At 35.1% G+C, this 17406-nt stretch overlaps 1 protein-coding gene across 7 annotated transcripts in view; it reads left to right on the top strand.

Moving 5' to 3' along the window:
• The window catches only part of RELCH (RAB11 binding and LisH domain, coiled-coil and HEAT repeat containing), an 86697-nt gene that overhangs the window by 34706 nt on the left and 34585 nt on the right, over positions 1 to 17406 (top strand). For 5 of the 7 annotated variants that reach the window (XM_086740328.1, XM_086740327.1, XM_086740329.1 and 2 more), the window contains exons 9-12: positions 974 to 1049; positions 1445 to 1540; positions 10443 to 10555; positions 15098 to 15188. In XM_086740328.1, the coding sequence (XP_086596454.1) occupies positions 974 to 1049; positions 1445 to 1540; positions 10443 to 10555; positions 15098 to 15188 (376 nt within the window). Of the gene's footprint in view, positions 1 to 973; positions 1050 to 1444; positions 1541 to 7815; positions 7934 to 10442; positions 10556 to 15097; positions 15189 to 17406 lie in introns of those variants that run through there. The other 2 variants (XM_086740332.1, XM_086740333.1) reach the window with 2 other exon arrangements.

The following is a 17406-nucleotide window of genomic DNA, read 5'->3' as shown; positions in this document are numbered from 1 at the left end:
TAGGAATTGCGTCCTCCCTTAAATTCATATAGTATCATTAGAGGATTCAAACAGCAAATCATGATATAAGGTGAGATGCTTTCTGTACATCTTTTATCTTTTATCAGACAAATGTTCTTTCTCCTCTTTAAGCATAGTGGGGAGGCAGTGTTAGATTGGCATCTAAATACAGGCCAAGATACGACAGAGAGAGTTGTCATTACTGACAAAAATAGGCTGCCACTGCTACAGAGCTTGCCTGTTCTGTGTAATGGTCAGTCCAGTAATTGTTTTCCGAGAATATTGCTGACAAATTATCCTTCTCGGACAAGGTTGTTTTGAGACTCTCACTGAGGTTTTATATGTCTGCTTAAGGCTTTGAGTAGCTTGGCTGTGTTGGCTGGTGCTGTGCATGGCCATGAGGCAGTACTTCTGCAGATACGCATCTATATTAGGGATTAGGCAGCAATTTTAGGTTAGTTTTGAGGTTCTTCCTATATATTTGGATACAATGTTTGGATTTCAAAGCGGCAGTTGAGCAATCTCTAATCCTCAAGCTCGTAAGTGACTGACTACTCAAATGTTCTTATGCAATGTGCAGAATCAGAGCATTAAGCAGAAATACTGTTTCTTGTGATTTCCACGCGCCTGCTGCCCTCCGTTTGCATAATTGTGTGCTTCCTCTTGTATTGCTAAAGCTTCCTTTTCTTCAATCTTTAGTTCTATTTTTGTCTGTGCAACAATTTGAAAGATGTTACGTTTTTCAGAACTAAAAGTGACTTCTTAATTAGGACACTGACTTTTTTTTATTGCTACAAACTAAACAGCCTAAAAGTAAAAGAATTTTGAACAAAAACTTCTGCAGTATGCTTCACTTAAAATATGCTTTCTGAATGTCATTTTACCTAGCTGGTTAAACCAGAGTGAAAGGACTTGTTCAGTTACCTTTCTGATCTGTGCTTTTTTTCCCCCTCCCTTTTTGACAATATTTCAGGAAATTGTCACCAGCTTTTCATCAAGCACTACTGTCTTTCTGTCGGATGTCAGCAGACAGCCGTTTGGGATCAGAGGTATATTTCCCAGTTGACGTAAACTAGAAGGTCCTTTATTTCCACATGGCAGCAGTAGTTAAACAAGCAGTAATTGCTTTGAAACAAGACTTAACATATGTGGAGAGATAAATTTACGTGCATGAAACTTAAGGAATAAGGATATATTTTCAGATTTTAGCTTAAATATGAAACCTAGTGATAGATATGCAATTACTGTGGAGTTTTGAATCTCTACAAGAGGGTTCATGCTTTTGAAGTTATTGCCAGATCAAAAACTTAGTTTTATGTGTGTGAGTAAATTAAATATTTTCTGGTAAGTGATCAGTCTGCTGCAATTCTTATTATCCCTTTGAAAGGATATTTTTTGTTCCTGTGCTTCATTTAAAACAAAAACAAACAACTTGATTTTCTAGGTATCTCGGATTGCAGACAGTGAAAAAAGTGTCATGTTAATGTTGGGACGCTGCCTGCCTCATATTGTTCCTAATGTGCTGCTTGCAAAGCGAGAGGTGAGGAGCCCTGAAATTTTACTTTTTATTTTTACCAGGATGCTTTCTTGTTCATTATGAAGATGATGTGTCTAATTTCATAAAAGTCTGTTACTTGCAATCATGTTCTTACTTTTGTGCATGCATCTCTGCTCCTAGAAAATGGTTTTACACCTCTGTCAGGTGAGTTCAGTAAACCTGCATGTTACCCTAATATTTCTTTGCTTAAGGCACCTATTAGCATTCAGCAAGGCTAACTGTTACTGTAGGTCCATCTGTTTGTGGTAGCACAAATGTTTTTGTTAGAGAAAACCATGGTTAATGTGTGTTATAAAAAGCAGAGGATATAAGTTCAAACATTAAATTTGTTTTATTTTATCTATCAGTTTTAATAAAGCTTAATGTTCAGGTTCTTTTGCAGCACTGTGTACTTCAACAAAAAGTTTACTGTCTTTTTCTAGAAGCTCCATGTATCAGCCAAGAGAAGGTTCATAAAAAATACCCCTTCATAAGAAAATTAGCAATCTTGCTTATATGTTTTCCTTAAATTTAAAATGAAGCTAAATACAATTATGAAAATGTAATGTTTATTTTAAATATAAATAGAGATGGTGTTTTGCATAATCATTCATACTGTATAGTATAGAAAAGGAAGACTCATTGAAGATGAAAAAAAAAGACTGGTTTTGTGTTGCTTTGTTATGAGTATTGCACATTAACAAATGTGTAAAAAATAAAAATAAGAAAATATATCAAACAAAAATCAACCGCATTATAGTTGACACTGAAGAAAAGGGTTTGAGGTAACATAGCTTGTTGAGTAAGTTTTAGTCCTTGTTGAGGGGACCTACAGTATGGTAGACTTAATAGTGTGTTTTGCCTAAATTCATTTTAAGGCTTTGAAAGATCCTTAAGAAATCTGTACTGATCCTGTAATCTAAAATTTTATAACATATGAGTAATTATCAGCAGTTGACATGGTGAATTTGAGATGTACCACATCTTGAAAGTCTCAGACTTTATAAAAGGCTTGGGTTTAGCTTGTTTTACAGAGGAGGTGGGGGTGTTAACTTGGTGCTCTGGAAATGGTTCTGTTAGTCATCTTTCAGAATAATTCTGTGGATGTTCCTGGATCAGTGCTGAATTTCTGATTTATTCCTTTCCTTCCCTCTGCTTCGCAGGGTGTGGTATTTTGCCTTCCTCTCACGGCTTGTAGCATAATCTATGTAATGCAGTTAATATTTTTGTGACCTTTTAAGCTGTTTCCTACTTATTTTGTTTTACAGTTGAAGTTGCATTTGATAACATGTATTTTCACCTTAAATGTTTCAATTTGATTGAAAAAGCCACAAGTGAGAACTGTAACTGGATTGCATGGGATGCTTAATGTTCCGAGAATTGAAATTTGCTTTAAAAATAGCTTTTCTCAGTTACCACTTGTTGCTATAACTATCATAATGTTCCTTCAGGTGTAATTGTGGAATTTGAAGGAAAATGTGGGTAGACCATCTGTTAGTATTTATTAATATCGGTATTACAAAAGGCTGACCTAAGAACTAGGCTCTCTTCAACATGGTACAACTTTGGGTCTTGTCCAACCTTATAATGAGAGAGTCTTAGCACAATTTTACAGGGAAGTGGTGTGAAAATATACCAAAAGATCACTAATTTGAGAAAGATACATAACAGGTTCAGGTTACAATGTGAAGCGATTAGCAGTCTGCTCTGAGAAGATGCAGTGATAGTATTTAAGGTCTTACACTATCAATATGTTAGGCATGAGAAGTAAACGTAATTTTGTGATGACTCCCTTTTCTTTTTTAAGCATATATTATGTTGAAATTGGTTGCAAAATCATAACCTGAAAGTGTTGTGCTATACATTTTCATTTTGGAGAAACTGGGTTCATGGAGGCTGACAGTCTCTCAGTAGGATTTGTCCTTTATCACAAGCCATTTCACCAATGCTTTTAGCCTTCTTTAAGGTCAGTAGCAGCTTGCCTGACTTACTACTATGTGGTCTAGTAAATATTTCAGTTGACATCTGAGCGACCAGTTAGTATCAGAATGTCTGCTGCATTTCTCAGATTTATGTTATTTTTGTCTATTTGTGCAGCTTTCATTGTTCTTCAATGTCTGTAGTTTACATTCTAGTGGAAGATAAGAAAAAAAATACACAGTATTGAGTAGGGTGACTGAGGAGATAATTTTCATTATTTCTAAAAAAAGTAGTTCACCCAGGTAAAATCAATAATGCATAATGTAGGATAATTGCCTAAAAGCAATTCGTAGTCATTCAAATTCCATGCATCAAAATATAATTTTAATTTTGATTTTATCCCAGGTATCTAGTTTATCCTAACTGCTTGAAAATATGTAGGTCAGTGTTTAGATTTGTATGTGAATGCACTGACAAACAAAGGAGATACTGCAATCCAAATAGTAATTGGAATGAAAAGTACAAAATGCTAAAAACCTATTCTTAAAAAAAAAAAAAACCTTTGGCTGGGTATGCAGTCCGTGATAACACTTTTTGCAGATGAGCAGCTTGAATTCATAAAACTTCATATGCATTGGAATCTGCTTCCTTAAATGTGTGTTTACCACTTAAAACTAAAACATATTTAAGATTTAAAAAGAAATAAAATCAGCCATCTTCTATTTGTCAGGAGATATACCATAAAAATATTCCTTTGCCTAAACTGTAATTAGAGAAAAGCAATCTTTTAAAATTATTGTGATAAATAATCAGTGCAATGCGCAGTACTGATTTCTCACCCTTTATAAGAAGTGAAAATCAGTATCTTTTTGTAAGGTAACAGGAGTAACCTTGTTTGTATGTACAACTTCTGTAGTCTACAGTATGTAGCCCTTTAGCAGAGTTTGAGACAGAGTAAACTTTTTTGGTTTAGTATCAAGATCTTATTATTCTTGTTCTTAATCAAGAAACACATTTCCTTAATTATTTCTACCTTTCATCTCACCTGTTATTCCAGAGTCAGATTCTGTAACTTTTATTTGTGTTATGCAAACTTAGCAAAATCGTGATAGTAATGGTTTACTAAATGTGCACCACTAAATTTTTATACTGAGAAATTATTTATATAGACTTCAATATGTTAAGAATAGAGTTTTGCTTTTTTTTCTGCGTAAACTTGAAGCAAAGAATCTGCAAACTTTATGAGTGGTTGCCATTCTCAACTCTGCTAGAAAAAAGTAATGCTGTGGATTTAATGTTGTTCCTGTTAGCATGTAGAAACTATGCATAGACACCGGTGAGGTACTTTCATTCTCTGGAAATTTTGTAGGTAGCTGTTTCTTAAAATGTGGTAGAGCTGACTATCTTATTACAGATTTTCACCTCAGTCTTACACATTAAAAGCCAAAAAGTATTGACTTTGTTAAAAAATGTAGAAGAATGCTATGTCAGAGCTTGGCAGTCTATTTAACTGACTTTCCAGTGGCTGTGTCAAGCAGATGTAATTCTAGTTGGATATGAATAAAGGTATATAAGTTTGAGTTCCTGGGCATGAAAATTGCAAGCCATCAGTATCTTCTAAATGTTTGTTTCTGTTTCCAGGGTAGGAGAGAAGAGAAAAATTTAAATGAACAGATAAAATACTTTCTGTTACTCTGTAAAGCTTAGATTGCAGTTAGGCTTCTGTAGATTGTGTTTCTGAAAAACAGGGATACTGTTGACCACAGCCCGTTTGCTGGGTTTTTTTCTGGTTTACATGGGGTGTTGCTTTTGGTTTAGGGGGGCTTTTTTGTGTAGGGGTAGGGTTCCCTCCCACACACATGAGACAGACATAAGGATTTTTTAATTTGAGTCCTTTAGTTCCCTTCTCTGGATATGAGGGGCTAGTGTAGTTTTCTTAGAATGAGATAGCTCAATCTCATACAGTATCCTTTTCCTCTCTCATTTGAAAGCTGATGGCTTTCAACCCCGTTTCTTTAAACATAACAAAATTCATGGATGGAATTAGTTGAATTTAGTGTTTAAGAATTGAGTTGCTGATTGTTACTAGTTTTATCGCCGTAGTTTTATATGCAGATTTCCATGTAAACAGTAGATACAAAGAAAGTAGTAAGTTGTATATTTGTTTTCCACATCCCTATCTGCATTGATTCTTAAGTAAAAGCATCACTTTGGAATCTATGAGAGGCTTAATTTGTATTTTGGAATAATAGTCTCGTCCTATGAAATGTAATTAGAGTTGTAATTTTAATGTTAATAAGATGAATAGCACAAAGTTCTGAGTAATGAATTAATCCTGTGATTAAATGTTTTTCATTTTAAAAGTAAAAGGATGAATTCTGAACCTCAAATACATCCTTGCGCAAGACACTTCATATCAGTAGTTTGTTAGTACCTGCAGCTATTTCAATTGCTGCAAATAAGATTATTTTATTTTATTTACTGTTTATCAGAGGCTAAGTTACAGAAGAACTTTAACATGGCATTGGTTCATAATATAAGCATTACGGAAGATTAAAAGGGACACATTTACAAAATCAATCCTAATGTCATCCTGGTTTATATGTTATGTTGTCACCTGTTTGCCATATTATTGCATTAGTATTTGAAATAATAAAAAAGATTACTGTCTTAAGCTGCTGAAGTAACCAGTCTTGACACTTGATATTAATTAAGTTTATTCTTTGAGATAATTATTTTGCATAGGAACACTCCAACAAAAATACACTAATTAGTGAGAGAAGCTAAGATGTACCTAAAGGGGACCTACAGGAAAGATGGGCAGAAACTCTTCAGCAGGACCTGGTGTGATAGGATGAGGGGTAATGGTTTTAAAACAGAGGGAGGTAGATTCAGATTAGATGTCAGGAGAAAATATTTTACACTGAGTGTGGTGAAACACTGGCACAGGTTGCCCAGAGAGGTGGTGGATGCCCCATCCCTGGAAACATAAAGGGCCAGGTTGGACAGGGCTCTGAGCAACCTGATCTGGTTGGAGATGTCCCAGCTCCTTGCAGGAAGGTTGGACAAGATGACCTTTAAAGGTCCCTTCCAACCCTAACCGTTCTATGTAGAAGACTTTTGTCAGAATGTTTAAAAAAAAAAAAAGTAATGATGGCAACAACACGAATAGAAAATTCCTCTCTACCTTGGAAGAAAATTTTCAGCAAAATAGACAAATGCTTGCTATAGGATGCATTTAAAAAAAAAAAAAAAACTAGGGAGAAGTTATCCAAAGGTAGTGTGGTGGAAAAAGATGTAAATTTTTCTTTGGAGACACCTATGTGGACAGTTATGCCTAAGTAGAACAGAGAGAAGATGGGCTGTTTAGGTTCTCCTGTGCAGTACATTAGGTCAGCTTCATAGCCTTGTCCATTGTTTACTTGTATGTAGCTTATCTCACAGTGAAAACAAAATAACTTTTTTCTCTCTATTCTGCATCTGGGTAGCTCGCAGGTATAAACTGCCTCAGATACGAACTTGTGTTTTAAGTAGTGGAGGTGAGACCTCTGACAGATGGTGTTTTATTTCATCAAGTTGCAGGTGCTGACAATGTTATAATGGCAATCTGCTTGGCATCTAATGATTGCAGTTCTGGATGTCACTCCTCCTGGTATTGTTGACTAACATCAACATGAACTAACCAGTTTTCCTGAGTCAGAGGCAAAAGGGAAAAGAGGGACTTGAGGATGAACAGGGCATTTACAAAGGATCCCAAATTAAATAGAGGGAGAGTTGTTGCTTTTTAAAAAATTATATTCTTGCTTTATGACTAACAGCAGAAGTGGTATTCCTTCCCAAGGAAGGCGTAGTGTTTCAAATAGCACTGGAAGTCCTCTCCTTGATCATTAGTAATTACCTACAGTCTCCATAATGATTTTATGAACTTTCCTCTTGAATTTAAACAGCCAAGTGCTAATATAATCATGTCTTACTGGAAAATGTACCACTTTCTACAGCATTTCCCTGCTTTTTTTGAGATTTGAAAGTCTGAGGTTTATTAAACAAGACTGTCTAAGGCATGGCCCTTAACAACAGGAAGGAAGGAGCTCAAACCCGCTTGTAGGTGTTTGGTAGTTTTTTGTTGTTGTTGTTGTTTCTAATCATCCTGAATATCCTGAGAAGAATCTTTCCCCTTTTAAGTCTTTGGGATCTTCACTTGACCTGTTTTGACCAGTTTTGTTCTTCTTGTCCCATGGAGAGTCGCTTTCGCCTCCAGTTTTACCTTGCTGTCCATTAAGTCTATAGGGAGCACATAAAACGCTGTTCAAAACTTCTCACTGTTTCTCCACTCCCCTTGATAGAAGGAACTGTAGAAGCACTGATGCAGCGATGCAGAGAACAGTCTCTTCTCCCATAGTATCCATGAAAGAATGTGACCAATGGACAAGAAAATACAGCTAATTCCATCAGCTATAATAACCAGCTTTCTGCAAGGTAAAGAACCAGCCTTGTATCTGCCCCATGTCAATGGTGCTAGGTTACTCGTTAGCCTTTCACACACAAGGTAGTAGTATCTAGGTGAATATTCAGAGATGTTTTCCTTTCAAACAGGCTCAGCTGGAAAAAGACAACTTTGTTAACTTCCTTACATTTGAAAAGGAGCTTTAAAAAAAACCCAACCAAACCTAAAACTCATGGCACTGTTTTGAAGCTTAGCAGTTCGTCTGAGTGAGCAGTTGAGATTATTTGCATAGATATTCAAACATACTAGGAAACTGAAGTCCGTATGGTGTTTTCGACAGATGAAACAAAACCCTGAGATCATAAAAATATAAATGTCCTATTTTGTGGAATACATTCTTTTTCAAAAACATGCTTTATAGGGAGTACTTAAGAATAAATGCAAGAGCAGTTGGATAGTGTGGACTTAGAGTAGATTTCAGAAAGTTAGGGCTTAGTAAAGTAACACAAGGGTTTTTTTTATTTAAAGGTGATCTGTATGATCTGTATTCTTTATGATGAAGTTAGTAATTATGTTCTGTATCTACAAATTGCAGTATGATTTCCTTTTCAAAAGATCTTAGCTTAATATCTAAGTAGTGGTATTTAGAGTGGCAGGGGGTTTTATTTTTATATTATTTTTTTAAATCTTCTTGAGTTAAAACAGTATTTATACTGTTATACAGTTAAGCCCCGTGCCTTCTCGGAACTTTAAATGGGAAAAAACCTGAATGTTAAGTATTTAAAAAAAATAAATCTAACGTGGATTCTAGAGGAAAAGGAGCTTTCAGCTGAAGAAAATTTAGCTCTTTGTGCTATGCAATTTATAAAGTTTCTTTAATGCGGGTTTTCAGTTCACATTATTTGTGTGGTGCTACACTTAATTAAAAACAAACCCAAAATCTCACTCACTTTAAAATATTGAGAAACAGAAATGTCCACACTTTTCAAATCTATTTCTTATTTCTCCTTATGTACTTTCAGATTTTTGAAGCAGTGAGTAGGGTATTTCCACATTCATTTCTCTATCCTGTCATAAATTCCCAAATCTGTACAATAATTGGGTTAAATATTGCCAAGATATCATCCAGAATGTTAAAATATATTTGGGGATGTGTCTTGGTCGTCTTCAGGGGGGTAAAATAGTATGCTGAGTAGGATTCTTGTAAAATGAAAATAAAAGCCTGTCAGGAGTTGACTAGCTTAGGCAATGCTCTAGAAGTGTTGTTTGCTTAAAATAAACATAAACTTGGTATTTAGAAAAATACAAGTTGAGCAATGAGGGCGTCTTTAATGTTGTTTCCACATGTCCACCTTGTTTAATAGGCTTACTCTCAAGAACATCATCAATAGGTCACTTTGAATGTCTGCAAGACGGAACTGGTACCTCCCTCCAAAGTTACTACAAATAACTGTAGATTTTTGTTTTGTATAATCTTTCATAGTAACTTCAGAAGTGTTTCCCACTTGTCGTCTGCTTGTTTGTCACAGCTTATTAATTCACAAAAAGCTTGTCTGTTGAAAGTGTCTCAGAACTCTGTGGCAGGTGAGAGAGGAAGTCTCCAGATTACTTGCTCACGTTTTTTCTCTCTAGACACCTAGGTTTGTCTAGTTCTTTTCCCCCAGCATCCCAGTTTGATATTTCTGTCCCTAAGCTGTTAAATCAACTGAGAAATTATGTGGCTTCCAAATTGGATTGGAGTAAAGGCTCACATCAATGAAGTCAAGGAAAGTGACTTCCAGTCTGTGTTTTGAAAACATTTGTTTTTTCTGGGAATGAATACCATGAGCTTTGATGGCATGTTAAGAAAGGAGGAGGTCTTCTCTATTGTGAACAGCCTTCTATTTTCTTTCAGTTAATGTTTTACACAGTATTTTGTTGGTAGTGTATTCCTTAGGGGAATTGCATTGCTCTAAAAAGAAAATTCAGCTTCAGATATTGCCTCTTTATTGGACCAAAAAAAAAAACCCCAAACTCACACCTTTAAAAAAATCATAGAAATAGAGGGTATCTATCTGCAGTCACCTTTACTAATGTTTCTCAGTGCTTATTCAAACTTGTGCACAAAACTGTGTGCATGCTTAATTGGAAATTTTCATCTTTAACTCCATGGCATCAGAAATAGCTATTTCCATAGGAGCTTTGTTCTGTAGCTTGTCTGTGGACCTTGCTTTAAGTTTGTAGGTAGTGAAGAAAAATTAAACCATGGTTGTCCTCTAATTCTGATTATAGGTGATCTGCATATGTTAGTTGTAATCTTTACAGAGCTTTTTATTTTCTGTGCTGATTCTCCCTTGATCTTTCCTAGCAGGAAAATAATTCTAACTTTTGTAGACCTTTGCTTTTTTCAGGTCACTTAATAAGAGATCAAGACTCTAAAACATCTCTAACTGTTTTGATATTATGTGGCTAGATTTATCTTCTTAGTTCTTATGCCATTAATGAATATTTGCCCAAAGCATTTTTACTTTGTTTGGTTTTCCCCTACCCACAACTTTTTAGGAACTGATCCCACTCATACTGTGTACAGCCTGCCTCCATCCTGAACCCAAAGAGAGAGATCAGCTTCTGCACATACTGTTCAATTTGATCAAACGACCAGATGATGAGCAAAGGTGTGTTTGCGCTTGTGTGTTGCGGGAGAAGAAGGAACTTTTTTTTCTTTGTCAAAGAAACAGAACTAATAAAAGCTAGATGTTATTGGATTATTTTAACCAGGTTTCACTTAAGCTGATATTTTGCTGGTATAATGTTGACGAATTTGTGTGGACTTCAGGACTTTCCATTTTGATGACCTGTACTTTCTAGTTACTGAAGTGTAAGAATCTGCTTGGTAAGCTGCAGTGTAACATTTCAGTTCCCTTTTTGTTTAAAGATGAACTGAAACCCTTTGTTAAAATGAGCTTTAAGGTCATAATTCTTAGTAGTGCTTGATACAGAAATCAAACCAGCTTTTTTAAACCTCTCTCTTAGTGTATCTTAGTGATCTATATGTTTGTAAGTTAACTACCATGTTTAGTTGGGGAAAATAGCATGAGAAAATAGTACTCGTCCTACTTATCATTCAGTATGGTAGCAATAAAAAATTCCGAATGCTGAAGCAGTGCTTTAGTTCTGACAAGTGTTAAGAGCTTTGTTTTCTTTTGGTTAAGACTTTGAAATAGAGTATACTTTTTATATTGTTTTATAAATTTAGCTCTTCCTTAGTACTCAGGAAACCTGACTTTGTACCGATCTTGGTAAGAATATCCTTAAGGTTGAAAGACAGTACCCTAGCTGGTATGTTTCCTTCTCTAACAGTGGAAAGATTTTTCATATTTGATCTGTAGCTTCTCCATTATTTTCACTAGAGATTTTTTGTAAAGCATCTGTATCTATCGTTGCTCTATTCTGTCTTCAGACAAAACAGGCTTTATGAAATAGACAGAAAGCATTTCTGTTGAAGATTCTCTGAAACAGAAATGTTCTGGTGTCTTTCTAAATTGTTCCCGTGGTAAAATTTAGAGATGAGGTACAATTGAAAAAGATGGCTTTGGAGACAAAAAATGCATAAATAAATAAAAGTAACTTGTATCACAGTGGCACCATGCAGATTGGAATTGCAAAAAGACGTAGTTGTTCTACTTCAGGTTTATTAGATACCTCCTTCTGAAAAGTCTACTGTTGTCTAAGGTGTTTTGCATGTCCCATGCAGACTGAGAAGCTAAAATTATTTTGTGGATGAGGGGGGAAGGAAGTTACATCTCACTTGTAGTATCTTGTAGTTAATTTGTCACAGGATTGGTGGCCTATCAAGTAGATTTGTTTGTATGCCTGTTCAGCTGCAGTTAGATGTGTCTTTTCCAGGAGCTAAGAAAGAGGAAAATAAGAGATTCTTTTCCCGTGAAGTTGTTTATTCTTTGTTGTGAGTTAGATATTTATATCTAAAAATAACCAATTTTAATAAAAAATTTGGGAAGAATATTCTGCTATAACCTCCAGGACAAAACGTATATACATAATGCACATTTACACACATAAAATCATGATCTCTTTTAAAATTGTCATAGCACCTGACTGAAGAATAAGTAAAATTCCATCAAATAAAAGAATACAAATTAGCTAAAAAATACTTTTTCAGAATTTCAGTTGATATTTTTTACTGATGTGTTTTTATGAAAGTTTATTATGCATGCTGGATTTTTATCTAAATTTTAAATAATACTTTAGCAGTCTTGTGCGATAGGAAGTAAGCAAAGGCATTCAAGGTTTAGTCACCAGAACAATGGTATTAATTATCTCATGTTATTTGTTTGCATTCCACTATTACCGCACAGGCCTACATTATACATTAAAGTAACAGTTGGTAACAAGTTGACGTATTTAATTTGTTAAATGGAAGAGATTGAAATGTGACATTGCATTTTTAATAATGAACTCATTAAAATAATTTTACTTTAAAGATTTGGCCTTGTAAAGTATGTTAACAGTTATGCAGAAAGCCTTTATTCTGCTTCTTGCCCACGCGACAGGCTTTTTGGTGCATGCAGATACAGCATGTTTCCATAGTCTTGTATACTGACATTGTAGTTAACAAGTTCACTTTTATTCTCAAGGCTTTGCTCGTTAATGTACTATTCAGCTTTTCAAAATGTCTGTCAACTTCTCTTCTACAAAGGAACAAATTATGTGTTAGCTTTACTTAAACTTCTTTTTAGACAATTATGTTGGTTTTGGAAGCTAAGGAGCCATGAAGAAGTCACATTAACGTTGAGCTCTTTTAGGACAAGGTTAAAACATAGTTCGAAATGTGAACTCTAGAAGATTTCCAAGTACTGTACCCGGAAGCAGGACTCTTAGTGAAAAGAAGCTAAAACACGTTAAGTTTAGTGTATCTAGTATGACTTTTCGTCAGTCATATGATACCTCCTCTTACAGAACACCTGTAACTTGCTGACCTAGTAAGGAAAACCCTACTAAGTAACACCTTAGGAGTGACAAAAGAACCTTGGACTGTGTGAGATAGAATTGCTTATCAGTGCATGCAGTCCCTTTCTAAAACCTCTAGGAAGAGTTTAGAAGTGTTAAATTGTCTGTTCTACTCTAACTTCTGCCTTGTTCCTCTAGTCTGATTCTTGATTTCACTTTTGTTTTCTGTACTGATGAAGCGAGGTAGTGCTTTGCTGAATCGTACTGGTTTGCTTTATGTTCCTGCCAAAGTGATCGTAAGTGCATAACCTGGAGAGAGCTTTTTGAGGAAGGCATTCCCAGCATCTTGTTAAGAAAAGAGACCATTGTCACAATAAGTAGAAAGATGTTTTTCGCATATCCAACCTGGACTGCAATTTTTGCAATAGCTTAGTGTTAACATTTTTTTTTCTCAATGACCTGTTGTAGAGATCCTTACAACCTTTTCTTCCCCTGAAACACCAACTGTAGTTATATACTTTTAAGATGGTTACAGTAAAATATTTAAAGCATTATTTATTAATATTTTGGCAATATTTAAAGGTTCCTGCTTTATAGGCAAGACAAAAGGAAATCTGACTTAATTTTGAGACTTCATAGGTAGGACTTTTTTGAGAATGTTTGATTTTAAAAAAATTTTTTGTTGTTTTCACCATTTCTAATGCAGAATATTTCAAGTGATTACTGTATTCTGCTATTTGCTTTTCAAACATCTTATAAAAGTACATGCTGTTGCCTAGTTCTGTGATTAGGTGCAGTGTGTAGATCCAAAGACAGCCATTTGAATAACTATTTTGTTTGTTGTAGAGCTCAGAATTACCACAAGCTTTTGTCTCCATATTGCTATCTCATATCAACTGTTGATTTCTTAATAACTGAGTCTTATCGAACCATTGCATTTTTTTTTTCCTCCAACCTTTTTATCTTGATCAAAGGTCTAGTTCTTTGTACATGGTAGAGAGGAAAGAAAGCAAAAATGCAACACAAAACCAAAGAGATTGCTCTGATTGTTGGCCTCAAGAATGCCAGGGAAAAAAATCTTTTTAATAGACTATTTTTCCTTGAAAAGATGGTAAAAGTGAATGAGTCTATTCTTGATGGAGTATATTGTATAATTGGTTAAGAAATAACCAGCAGAATCTCTGCCTTTCAACCTTAAGGGGATACTATTAGGTGCAGTGAATAGTAGGAGTTTAGACATGACACTAAAACAGTAACAAATTAATTCTGACTTTCCACAAAATTAATAATGAACAAATTCTCAGTGCTGTCCTAATCTTACTGTAGAGGTAATAAAATGAGTGTCTCGTGTCCACACGTTATCATTAAACTGGTTGTTTAAGAATTGATGTAAGCACTAAAAGTAAATAGAACTGGTGAATTGCATGCTAAGTTGTTATCATTCTAGTCCTATTAACAGGAGAGATAGAAGTTAAAATGTTAGAAGTAAAATATCGTAGCAAGATAAATACTCATTAAATAACAGTATCACAAATTACAGTTAAGTACCGGTTTATTGTACTTTTAAATATATATCTGTGCCTATGAAATTGATGGAACAACAGTGATTTCTTGTAAACTTTAAGGAAAGTTAAAAAATGCAAGAATAGAAATACAAATTACTCAAGTGTTCGTAGATACTACTGATGGATTAATTGCTTCCCTTTTATAATGGGGTTTAGAAGATTTCTGACAAGAGTAAAGTCTAGTGTTTTGGGAGAGAAGACAGTAACTTGCATGTTAGAATGTTGCAAGCCATTTAATAAAAGAATTAGGTTACCTGTTTTGAACAGTTTACAACTGCTTCTAAATAAAAGCAGCATGTGTGCTTAACTGGAATACTGATAGTATAATAGTATTAAGTAATTTAGGTACTTTTTCTGCATGATGAGTCATAGTTTTCAGTAATAAGAGGTAAATGAGAAGATTTAGTCAGAGATTCCAAAATCAGAGATTCTCAGGCTCATGGAGAACTGACATTCTCAGTTCATGGAGTTTGGGATCTCCAAGCTTCTGGAAAAGGCATAATTAAACAGAAAGCAAGATGGTGGCTTTCAATTTAATGTTTAGTCTTTAAGTCAGTGTGTATGGTGTGAAATTTCTGACCTGTTGCCTGACAGCATCTGCTTTTCCTAAGTTAAATAATATATTCTATATATTACGTAAGTTTACTTTATGAACAGATTAAAGCTTTTAATTTATGTTTTCAGGCAGATGATACTGACTGGGTGTGTGGCATTTGCCCGACATGTTGGACCAACACGTGTAGAAGCTGAGCTTTTACCACAGTGTTGGGAGCAGGTAACTGATTATCCTGTGCTTTACACTGGAAACTTAGTTAAGACTTCATAAATGCTGAATTTTATTTGTTTGGGAGGGAGGTTGTTCTGATTTTGTTTTTCAATGAACTCCAGTTCAAAATATTTTTCAGAAATCTATTTGGATACTCTTTGTCCTCTATACTTTTACATAACATTAAAAAGAACTCAGAAGCAGAAAATTTGTCAATCTGGAGATACTAGTTATCTGCATAAATCTGCATACATTTGTCATATTGAAATGTAGATATGCACATGTTCATCATCAGTGTTGCCTAACCTGTTGCAAGGTAGGTGGCTTTATAATTCATGCTGTAAATTCCAGACTATTGGCAATCCATTTTCATTTACAGATTTCATTCACTGATTTTTATGTTGTATTAAGTCCCTGGAGCAGTTTCCACATTTCAGATAGTTCAAATTCTTAAATAGAAAATCTAAGTTCTAAGTAGTCAAGAATAAGTCCCCTTTAGATGGGCATGATTTTATGCCTGTAAGATCAGCATGAAGTTTACATGTGACTTCTAGAATTACAGTGACCTTTTCCACAGATGTTCTAAATTAATAGAAATAACTGAACAACTCTGAAATGCTCTTACTTTTTTTGTCTCAGGCATAGAAACAGAATAACATGAGTTCAGGTGAAAATGCATCATATTTTCCTACCATAATGAAGAAGAAGGATTTCATCATTTCTTAAAAGACAGTGAATAGCTGAGCCTTGACAGAGTGCTAATACTTGCTTTGATGACACAGTCTTTCTGGTCTGATAATTGTCTGCTGTTTCTTGTGTAACTCAGCCATCTGTGTTTCACACTAAAGTCCAAGCTTTAATGGTCTTAATGCTTTATGACAGTAGAAACAGCATTTGTACTTACATGTATGACGGATCTATCTAATGGTTAAATGAAAGACCCATGGCAATAGCAGTTGAACACAAAATTACATTTTGTTTTCTTAGTCCTTCTCATGACATTTAAACAGTGTTAAAAACAAATCTCACCTCAATGAGAGCACGTCTTCATTATACCAGTTTCTTGCTAGTTTCTGATGCACAGGAGAAACCCGGCCAACTGTAACAGTAAAGCATATCAGGCTGCCAAGCCATATGTCATCATGCATGTATTTAATGCAGTTTGCCAGACTTTTTGCAGTACTGAAACCAGGTCATAATTTTCTCTGGCAAAATACCAACTGAATCTCATCGTCACAAGACTGAGTTTGTAGAAGGAACTCAAAAATACACATAATTTTCTACTCAGGAGATGCTTTAATCATGAAAGCATTCATGCAGTTGGTCTCCAACCAAAATCTATTTACAAGCACAAAGGACTGGGCCTTCAGAAGATTCAGCATTTTCATCCACACATTCTGGAGCTCAGAGTCATCAGGCTAGTCTTTGTGATCTTTCTACCTGCTCTTTGCAGTTCTGCATGTAGAACTCATCTGAGTTTAGATCAAGGCTCTGTGAATGCTGAAAGTTACGTCAGAACTAGTGACCAGTTAATTGGCTTCCAAAATTGTACTGCTGCTTGTTAAAGACAAAAGGAAAACAAATGGTAATAAACAATTTACAGTTATGTTTAAGTTTCCAAGGGCTAATCTTCTTTGAGCATAGACCTTGTGAAAATTTGAGGTTTTTTTCCTCTAGTGTGTCAATATGTCTTTGCAGTGTCAGAGATGATATTTACGTTGCCTTGCCAGTCCTAAAACAGTTGAAATGAGTCTTTGCTGTTTCCTTCAGGTAGGCAGAGCTCCAGAAGACGAAGTGTATCTCTGTTACCAGTAGGGAATTTGCATTTGGAAAGATGGCACATAAGTCAAAGATAGTGTAGGTATTAAAGCAGCCTGTTGCCTGCCTATAATGTTTCTCATCAACATACAACATTCTTGCAGGTGCCCTACTGATGAATGAATGCGAAATAATGGTAGACACTTGGAGAAGAGAGACTTCAGTTTAGTCCTGAGGCTCATGATTTGTTCATTTGAGTCTCTTTCAAATTACCTTTGCCACTCTTAAGAGAGTTTTTGATTATTTCATATCAGAACATTGAAGACATTAATAGTACATCAGTGGCCAGGAACCATTTTTCAGAGTGCTGTGGAAATAAAGTTGAGGGTAAGAGGTTGTCCCAAGTTGATTTATTACTATGTCTTCATCTGTAGCTTCTCCTAAGCCAGTAGAATTGAGAGAATCACAG

Source organism: Chlamydotis macqueenii, chromosome 2, assembly GCF_036417535.1.
Source record: "Chlamydotis macqueenii isolate bChlMac1 chromosome 2, bChlMac1.mat, whole genome shotgun sequence".
In the NCBI taxonomy this organism is placed as follows: domain Eukaryota; kingdom Metazoa; phylum Chordata; class Aves; order Otidiformes; family Otididae; genus Chlamydotis; species Chlamydotis macqueenii.
Note: the sequence above shows the minus strand (reverse complement) of the source record. Positions and strands in the feature narration are given on the sequence as shown.